The 11,045-nt window shown below is 35.6% G+C and overlaps 1 protein-coding gene across 1 annotated transcript; it reads left to right on the top strand.

The window, feature by feature from the left end:
* The first annotated feature begins 10,107 nt into the window (after positions 1 to 10,107).
* LOC136071544 (uncharacterized) lies at positions 10,108 to 10,542 on the top strand. The gene has a single exon (XM_065782976.1). It carries the CDS (start codon positions 10,108 to 10,110, stop codon positions 10,540 to 10,542), a length of 435 nt encoding a protein of 144 aa, XP_065639048.1.
* Positions 10,543 to 11,045: the final 503 nt, after the last annotated feature.

Genomic DNA, 11,045 nt, shown 5'->3' with positions numbered 1-11,045 from the left:
ATGTTTTAAAAAAATGTGAGTTACGAAACTCTAACTAAATAAATGTGTATAAAGCTCTCTTCTAAAGATTTGAACTCTGACCCTTGCCACCGTTGCCCACAAGTATTTATATTTGTGAAATGACCATCGCGCTAAAGGTACGCTATTATAAAACATAATTTATCAAATGCACTATATATGAGAGTTTTACTTATTGATGGAAATGCACTAGTATTTGTTTCAAACTGAATGGGTAATTCCATCAAATGAAAATATTATAGGATAAAGTTTAATTACAAAATTAATTGTAACATAAGGCTACAACCTTACTCAATATCTTTTTATTGGAGATGAATTTGGATAAATTCACCATTGGATTAAATTTTCTTATTATTTTTCCATACTTGCAAAAGTTCTAAAAAATTAAAAATCAATAGCTATGTCATCAATAAATTGTTTAAATTGCAAGTTTTTGTATTTTAAAATTATGCTTAAGATATAATATTATAGATTATATAATAAATAATATTTGATTGGTACAAAATTTGAAATGTGTATTAAAAACATAAAGAACATGTAATCCAATGGTTAGATTTTTGAAATATATAATAATGTTAATGATGTTAAGTAAGGTTGTAGTCTTAAACTATAACCAATTTTGTAATTAAACTTTGTCCAATAATATATTGTCAATTTAGTTAAATCTGTCATAATGTCGTTAAATTAAAATGATTAACGGATGAATTAAGTCTATCATGAAATGGGTCTAGTTCCTCATCTACAGTTGGTAAATATATATATATATATATATATATTGAGAGAGAGAGTTTCAACTTATGGCGTTCACTCCTGATGATAGCTCTTTATCATTAGATCAAGACACCAATCAATTTTTGGTGTAGGTGGGGATTGAACCCCAGATTTCTTATACAACCATCAAAGACTTTACCAGTTGAGCTAACTAGAACCGACAATATATATATATATATATATATTAATTATATATATAGTGTTCAGTTACATACTGTCTATGAAGTCCAATCTTGCATATTAGAACAAGAACATGGTGCATTTAATCTAAACTGAGTTGATATATTACTTGAACCAAGCATAAGAGAATTAGATCAGAATCAGACAAAATGCGTAGCTCTACATTTCAACGCTATTGCCTTTTCCTTGATGTGTGCTAGAAGCTATGTGCACCTTTTTTGTGTTTTCTATATTAATTTGTCGCTTGCTTGTGATATTATCCTCTTATTATGTCACCCTTTGAATTATATTTGGGTTTTCACTTTTTCTTACTTAGATTTCAATTATAAGCTAATTTTGTACCATGTGTCTACTTAAGATTTTTAATGTTTGTGTCAAGTGAGTTAGTGAGTGCATAATATTATGAGTTCAATATTAATGAACTATAAAATAAAAATAAAAACAAAAACCAATTATATTTCTACATAACAAAAATCACCTTACTTTCTATCTTATTAAAAATTAGAATAAAAATAATCATAAATAATATTCAAGTTAGACAAAAATTTTAACATGCATTTAATTACTTTTATTTTTTCCTTTCTCAAGAAAAAAAAACTATGTTTATTTTTATGCATGCCTATGCATGAGTTATAAGCTAGTTACTTATTTGTGTTCAAGTCAATAATTTTGAAGGGGAAATAAAAAGTAACATGCTACTTAAAATCAACAATCACATCAATTATAATAATAATTAAGATGTGAGTTCTTTTTTTTTTAAAAGCAAATTTTAACTTGTGTTTGCTTCTGATGATAATTATTTATTATCACACTAAAATATTAATCGGTTTTTGGTATAGGCAGAAATTAAATCTTAAATATTTTATTTAACCAAAGACTCACAGTAGAATGTGAATTCAAACGCAACAATATTTTCTAATTTGTTGACTTAGCATTATAAAATCACCGGATTCACCGCATATGATTGTCACTAAAATTGGCGTGTTTGTTGCGTCATTGATAATAACAACTCCATATTACTAGAAAGTAGAGAAAGTAGAAACAAACCAGGTTTTTGTTTTGACTATAAGATTAATAATCATCAGATTCATGGTTGACAGCTCTGTTCAGTTCTTATGCTTGCTTTAGGATTTTTTTTTCCATTGGAACATAGAGTGATTTTATAGAAGTTTCGTGTGCAATAACCAATAACAGTAACAAAACAAAGTGATTTATATATATATATATATATATGAAAGAAGAAAGGAAAAGAAAAGCAACATGACATGTAGGTCATTCTCAAAAAAAAAAAAAAAAAAACATGACAAGTAGGTCCATGAGGCATCTTTATTATCCAATCAATGGTTTAGGTGAATAGGTGTGAATAAAAAACCAATGGTTTATTTACGGTCTTAGTCCATAATTAATCTTCAGGACACATAATGATCGTAGAGGTGTATTGTTAATTGAAGTTTCAATCTAAATTGATTTACATATATAATTACTTCAGTTAGTTACTAGTCTTATTAGACTTGTGCTCAAAGGCTCTTCTATTACTATTATTATTATTATTTTTTTTTGTTAAAGGTTAATAATTTGCATCTATTATAATTTGAAAATATATTTTTTTCACAAACAAATAAAAATGATAAACTTTAGAGATAAGCAACTATAATTTCTTTTTTGGACGTGTGTTTGAAAGTGGTATAGTGATATATAGAGAAAAGTTTGGGTAGGAAAAATTAGATGAACGTAATGGGAAAGAAGACTAAATTTTAGAAGTTCTCTTAGTTTTTTACTTTTTAAAATTGGGGGCTGTTTTACTTTTATTGGATGAAAAATGAATAAAAAATGCTAAATTTTAGGGAATAAAAAGTTAAACCTAAAGGAAAAAAAAATTCTAAATTTTAGAAGTCTCCTTTTTAATTTAAAATGAAATTTGTTATTTGACATTTTTGAATATATTTCTAAGAAACCCTTCGTTAATAAATGTATTTTTGAACCATATAAAAATTCAATTTAAAGAATGAAATTTTCTTGTAGTTATAGATTATAAGAGGATTAGTGACTTGTAGTCCGGAAACATGTATTTTGGGCTCAGCCTAGTACGTACGCTACACTTCCAAATCCTTTAGTTGTTAAAATACACCAAATAAACACACCTTTCGTTTAATATAAAGAGGCAAACTATAGCATTCCACGTGGATCATGGGTACACGGTCTAATTTAATTAAAGATGATTAGACCGACTATAGCCCCAAAAATTCTCGGACCAAATTTCTTCTCTCTCGCTCTCGCTATAAATTTGCCACTTCTTGAGATTCTATGCACAGCCAAATTAGCCTTCCCTCACAATACACACTTGTACCAACTGCCTCTTCAACCATATTGCAGATGGGGCTTTCCCAATGGAGTTCATCTCCACCGTCCTCTTCTTTTTTCATGCATGCTTTTATCCTTCTCTGGTGGTGTGGCTTGTTAGTCACCTCTGTTGTTGGCGGGAATAATGAGACTTTTGCTTTTTTTTTTTTTTTTTAAAACCAGGTCCATTTGCTTAAGTTTGAGTGACACCTATTTGCTGGATGCCTAAGGCATAAAAGAACAAAATATATGAGAGAACTTATGTTAAATTGGTTAAATTGACAGTCTGATTAATAAGCTACCGAACACACCATCTCAATCAAACTAAGAGAATCCAATCTTTAACAGTGCAGTAATATATACGAGCCGAAATTAAAGCTCAAGCTTGGTTCAGTGGCACATTGTTAATTGGAAAGTCGAGCTTCAAGAGTTTAATTTGCAGGATTGCCTAGACTACCACTGTGTAATGTGTATCATCTCTAGCTTCAAAGGAATGCTCTTGTTTTCAATAAGGGCATTTTATGAGGAAGCTATTCCTGGGTTGATTATGAGAGACAACAAGATCATAGTTGAGTATGGAACAAAAGTGAGAAACTGGGTCAAACAATTTTCTGTTTTTATAGTTGTGAGTAACGAGGGGATTTAGCTTGTCTGCTGTGTCTATGCCTGTGTGAGTGAAGCATTTTAGTTGATGTTGTGTGAGCTCTGCTGTTGTTTTCAGCTTTGCCGTTGTAAATTGGTTTGTTCTCATTGAATCTACCTAAATAAATGTATTCATTTATTTAAAAAGAATATTAACAAACTAAATTTGCATCACTACTGCAAGTTTCATATTCACGAGTTTGCCTAGTCCACTTTCCTCCGGATATTGTTTGCTCCCAGGACCCATCTGCAGTACGTCACGTTTTTGAGAGAGCAAGGATTTGAGGACTTCCTGCGGATTCCCCCGTTCACCATGAGGCACGGGATCGGTGAGGCTTTGGTGTGGTGGTTTCATGCCAAGACAGGCATCTTTCACTTGAGTTGCGGGGAGTATGCGGTCCTTCATCTTGACTGGACGGCCATTCTGGGCATCAGGTTTGGTGGCCACTAGATTCCGACAGAGGAGATGAGTTTTAACATGGCTTGCGATCTCCTGGGCATCCCTCTTCCGTTGACTACAAAGACAAGGGGATATTTCAGGCCCACTGCATCGCCAGAGATCCGTACAGAGTGGCTGCAGAGTAGTATTCCCTAGGACATGGCCCCTACCAACACTCATCTTCGTCGGTTCTTCCTGTGGTTCCTTGGTCATTGCTTTTTGGGCAACAACTGGTCAGTGTTGACTTGTCAGCTACTATGGGCCATGGGAGTAGTCTCCGACATCAGGACATATGACTAGGGGTCGGTGACCTATGGCTTCTTCATCTCTTTCTTGAGGCAGGCCTCCCAGCGAGACTTCAGGAGTTTGGAGGGATGTTGGTAGATATTGACATGGTGGGCGTATGAGTACATCCCAGCCTTGCGGCCATATTATATAGGCCTGTCTAAGACAGCATACCCTCGAGCATATGCATGGGCTCATTGTAGGATCACGAGGGTTGTCTTAGTGCAGCCGGTCACTATTTTTGCAGTTTTAGATTGCGTCACCTGGGATGAGATCGTAGTCCACCCTTATGACGAGAGGCTAATGGGGAGTCTAGAGCTCACCACTGCTATGGGCCAATCGAGAATCTGACGTTGGTTTTGGGCCTTGACGAGCTAGGAGTTCTTTCTGGCAGAGAGGACCTTCCATCAGGTTATGCTAGTATATGGAGTGCCTAGGGATTCGCCTCCTCGTGGCTTGTCATTCGAGGCCATGGTCATGGGCGGCCTAGATTATGCGACGGGCACCTACGATGCTTATGTGGATACGAGCAGATACTACTCCATTCTACCCTATCGTATGCCTTGCTCATATCAAGTTTAAGCGTCATCTCCCCCACTTTCCCAGACTTCTTATTGCTAATATAGTGCATAGTTTCAAAAGCAACGAGTACATTGTTAGTGATTAGCCTTCCGTGCACAAACACACTTTGGGTTTCACTAATGATAGAAGGCAGGATCTTTTTCAACCTGTTTGCGATAACTTTGGAAACAATCTTATAAGTAACATTGCACAAGCTTATGGGCCTGTAATCAGTCACTCGTTTAGGTTCCTTCATTTTTGGGATTAGCACAATATGAGTTTCATTGAAGTTAGGCAGAGAGATATCTTTGTTTAGGAAGTCCAGAACCGTTTTAGAGACCACGTCAACACAAGTAGGCCAAAAGTGTTGGAAAAACAGGGGGGGCATCCCATTCGGACTTGGTGCTTTAAGCGGATACATTTGCTTAAGAACTACCTTCACCTCATGCTCATTATATTCTCTGGTGAGCTATTGATTCATGACAGGGGTAACCTTTCATTGGATAGCAGCCAGCAACTCCGTGAAATCCGTGGGATTATAAGTCTGGAAAAGAGTTCGATAATATCCTACTACAATTTCCTCTACCTTGTCTTCCTCTTCCTGCCACACATTCTCATCATCTAGCAGGCCTGTAATGAGATTCTTTTTTTGTCTAGCGAGCACCTTTGCATGGAAAAAACTTGTGTTCCTATCCCCCGCTTGGAACCAGTTTAGCCGTAATCGTTGTCTCCACATTGCACCCTTCTTGTCAAGCCAACAGTTCAATTTGGACCGAGTATTTCTCAGATTCTGATTATTTACAGTTGAGGATGGTTGAAGCTATAATATGAAACTTATAGTAGGTGATGCAAATTTTCGTTTCAGTTGTTCTTCCAATTGTTCTATAGAGTTGCACAAATAATTTAGTCATCAGTTATAGTTGATTACATTATATGTGATTATGAGGAATTCAAAATTTTGAATATGTAAGTAACTTCCATTGTGGGAAAAAACAACTAAAGGAAGATCTTTAATATCCTTTAAGATGATAGAAGACCCCTACAAGCAAAACATTTATTAGGAAACCAAATCTGTTTAATCTATAAAAATGAATGATAAAGGGAGAATATTGGGGGGAAAATCAATAAAAGAAACAAAGAAAGAATAAGTATTTGTTTCACTAAGTGGAAAGCATAATAATATGAAACTTGTAGTAGGTGATGCAAATTTTCCTTTCAGTTGTTCTTCCAATTGTTCTATAGAGCTGCACAAATAATTTAGTCATCAGTTATAGTTGATTACATTATATGTGATTATGAGGAATTCAAAATTTTGAATATATAAGTAACTTCCATTGTGGGAAAAAACTTGTAGTATGTGATGCAAATTTTCCTTTCAGTTGTTCTTTCAATTGTTCTATAGAGCTGCACAAATAATTTTTTTCGTATTCATTCAAACCTAGGAGTGTTCATCCGAATTACAAGCTTTTCGTATTCATTCAAAGAAGAGGGCCAGTCCATCTCAACCATTCTCGTCTTTCAAATTACCAGAGAAACACAAAAAATCCTTAAAACCAAAGCCTTGGAAGTACCAAGGCCTTAAAGAACCGTTTTCTTAAACACTCTGTGTAGTTCCTCCTTTAAATAACAACGACCCAGATATTCTCTGACTGAAACCACCATTTATTTCAAGAACAAAGCAAAGCAAATTTCTTCCCCCAAAAATACCGATCTCTCTCTCTCTCTCTCTCTCTCTCTCTCTCTCTCTCTCTCTCTCTCTCTCTCTCTCTCTCTCTTTGGCTTATAGTTAGATATATATATATATATAAAGCAAAGAAAGACCAGACCCAATGCAATATACCCTCAAACTCTCAAATTTACTGTAGCCAAACCTTCGATCAAATCGCCATTAACAAGCCCTACCAAACTCTTCTCTGTGAAAGAGTTTTAATTATACTCTCTTTCTCTCTCTTCCTCAAAAGCGCAAAGCACGCCTTGTTCTTAACTCTCTGCCTCTCAGGATAATAAGAACACACTCATATAAAGAGTCTTGGAGCTAACAAGGAAAATTTTGAAAATCCAGGTATAAACCTAATTATTATTTGTGTAAAAACTCAAAACTTTTTTAGTGTACCCCACGCTACCATCAGTAGCTTATATTCTCAAAGCATATAGTGCGAAAATGTACTGGCATGGAGGTGTACTGAGAGGCGCTTGGGACTATCCAAATCTAGCTCTGTTGGATTTGGTGGCTCTAATTTGACGAAATTCTATCTATGCTTGTCATTTCTCATTATGAATCAGTCAGTCAGTCGTTTTTTCGTAGGTGACGCAAATTTTCCTTGTAGTAGGTGATGCAAATTTTCCTTTCAGTTGTTCCAATTGTTCTATAAAGTTGCACAAATAATTTTTTTTGTATTCATTCAAACCTAGGAGTGTTCATCCGAATTACAAGCTTTTCGTATTCATTCAAAGAAGAGGGCCAGTCCATCTCAATCATTCTCGTCTTTCAAATTACCAGAGAAACACAAAAAACCTTAAAACCAAAGCAAAAAACCAAAGCCTTGGAAGTACCAAGGCCTTAAAGAACTGCTTCCTTAAACACTCTTTGTAGTTCCTCCTTTAAATAACAACAACCCAGATATTCTCCGATTGAAACCACCACTTTTTCCAAGAACAAAGCAAAGCAAATTTCTTCTCCTAGAAATACCCCTCTCTCTCTCTCTCTCTCTCTCTCTCTCTCTCTCTTTTTCTCTTTGGCTTATAGTTAGATATATATAAAGCAAAGAAAGACCAGACCCAATGCAATATACCCTCAAACTCTCAAATTTACTGTAACCAAACCATCGATCAAATCGCCATTAACAAGCCCTACCAAACTCTTCTCTGTGAAAGAGTTTTAATTATACTCTCTTTCTCTCTCTTCCTCAAAAGCGCAAGGCACGCCTTGTTCTTAACTCTTTGCCTCTCAGGATAATAAGAACACACACATATAAAGAGTCTTGGAACTAATAAGGAAAATTTTGAAAATCCAGGTACAGACCTAATTATTATTTATGTAAAAACTCAAAACTTTTTTAGTGTACTCCACGCTACCATCAGTATCTTATATTCTCAAAGCATATAGTGGGAAAATGTACTGGCATGGAGGTGTACTGAGAGGCGCTTGGGACTATCCAAATCTAGCTCTGTTGGATTTGGTGGCTCTAATTTGACAAAATTCTATCTATGCTTGTCATTTCTCATTATGAATCAGTCAGTCAGTCGTTTTTTCGTAGGTGATGCAAATTTTCCTTGTAGTAGGTGATGCAAATTTTCCTTTCAGTTGTTCTTCCAATTGTTCTATAGAGTTGCACAAATAATTTTTTTCGTATTCATTCAAACCTAGGAGTGTTCATTCGAATCACAAGCTTTTTGTATTCATTCAAAGAAGAGGGCCAATCCATCTCAACCATTCTCGTCTTTCAAATTACCAGAGAAACACAAAAAAACCTTAAAACCAAAGCAAAAAACCAAAGACTTGGAAGTACCAAGGCCTTAAAGAACCGCTTTCTTAAACACTCTGTGTAGTTCCTCCTTTAAATAACAACGACCCAGATATTCTCTGACTGAAACCACCACTTATTCTAAGAACAAAGCAAAGCAAATTTCTTCCCCTAAAAATACCGCTATCTCTCTCTCTCTCTCTCTTTCTCTTTGGCTTATAGTTAGATATATATAAAGCAAAGAAAGACCAGACCTAATGCAATATACCCTCAAACTCTCAAATTTACTGTAGCCAAACCTTCGATCAAATCGCTATTAACAAGCCCTACCAAACTCTTATCTGTGAAAGAGTTTTAATTATACTCTCTTTCTCTCTCTTCCTCAAAGCGCAAAGCACGCCTTGTTCTTAACTCTGCCTCTCAGGACAATAAGAACACACACATATAAAGAGTCTTGGAACTAACAAGGAAAATTTTGAAAATCCAGGTATAGACCTAATTATTATTTGTGTAAAAACTCAAAACTTTTTTAGTGTACCCCATGCTACCATCAGTATCTTATATTCTCAAACCATATAGTGGGAAAATGTACCAGCATAGAGGTGTACTGAGAGGCGCTTGGTACTATCCAAATCTAGCTCTGTTGGATTTGGTGGCTCTAATTTGACAAAATTCTATCTATGCTTGTCATTTCTCATTATGAATCCGTCAGTCAGTCAGTTAGTTTTTTACTTTTAAAAGTTGAACTCTTTGGTTTGGTTCATTTTCTTCTATTTCAGTTAAGTGCTGTAATTTTTGGTTAATTACAGCACTAAAACTCAAGTAGAAGCCAACATCTAATGGAAAGTTTAGTGTGGGCCGAAACATCTAATGGAAAGTTTAGTGTTCGTAGTGCCTATACAGTAGCAATGAGACTTTCTTCAGACCCCAGTAGTGGCACCAGCTCGGATATGGGTCCAAGTCGGCAGTGCAAGACACTTTGCATGGAGAGCATGCTGCGACATACTGCCCACCAAGGTAAACCTCGTAAAGCATAAGGTAGTGCAAGACAGTCTCTGTGATAGTTGCAGGTTAGAGGTTGAAACAACAGGTCACACTTTCATCTCCTGTTTGAGAGCACGTGAGGTGTGGGCATGCTCAATAATAGTGTTGCCAGGTGGAGCTTTTTCTATAAATTTCTTTCATGATTTGATGTGGAGGATGGTTATGGTTGACCAAGTTAATGTGGATATGGTGGCACGAGTGGTTCTTCTAGCATGGCTAATGTGGTACCATAGGAATGAAGTAAGAATGGGAGCCCAGAGAAAGCCAAGTAATGCGTTGGATAGTTGGGCAGCATCATATATGGAGGAATACAGTGCTGCTACAGTAGCACAAACAAACCTGGAGCCTATCATCTAGAAAGCCATGACATGGTCCCCATCACCAAGATTTTCGTTTAAAATAAACGTTGATGGTACGGTAGATAAAGCTAATGGGAAGGCAGGTGTGGGTGTGATTGTCAGAGACGACTTGGGTAGGGTGGAGGCTACGATGTGCAGAAACTTGGATGCGCCATTGGGTGCCATTGAAACCGAATCCAAGGCTATTGAGTCAGGGTTGTTGTTTGCACAAGACATTGGTATATGGGACATTGTGGTGGAAAGTGACTGTTTGATCATGATCCAAGCTCTGAAAGGTACCTCTGCTCCTCCATCTGTGGTCTCGGCAGTTACACAAGGCATCTTGGATCTCAGCATGGGTTTCAATAGGGTGGAATTTTCCCACGTTAAGAGACAAGGGAACAAGCCAGCTCACGTGTTAGCAAAACATACTCTTGGCATTACCGCTTTTATTGCATAGATTGAAGAGACACCTTGCTTTTTAGAGCAAGCTCTTATCCATGATGTAACGTTTTAAATGTTTTAATAATATTATTCGCAGTTTTCCTATCCAAAAAAATAATAATAATAATAATGCAAATTTAGCTATATAATAAACTCTTACGGCAACCTATACTTTCAATTCACTATAGTATAATGCAGAGATATAAATGATTAGCAACGTGAACATACATGAATATAAAGAGTATAATGAATTAAAAATATAGGTTGCCATAGGAGTTTGGTGTGTTGCAATATATTTTTTTTATTGCACTTGAATCTTTTCAATTCAGATAATGAAAATTTAGCAATATAACAAACTCCTACGGTAACCTATACTTATAGCAACCTATACTTTCAATTAAGATTGAAAGTTAAAAATTCATTATAATTAATCCAATAATTTTAGGCATAAATACACTTTTGGTCACTACATTTTGGGTCATTTCTTGATTTGGTCCCTAAACTGATTTTGTTCCTATG

This window comes from Quercus suber, unplaced genomic scaffold, assembly GCF_002906115.3.
Source record: "Quercus suber isolate HL8 unplaced genomic scaffold, Cork oak 2.0 scaffold_324, whole genome shotgun sequence".
NCBI lineage: Eukaryota > Viridiplantae > Streptophyta > Magnoliopsida > Fagales > Fagaceae > Quercus > Quercus suber.
This window is presented reverse-complemented; position numbering and strand designations above follow the sequence as displayed.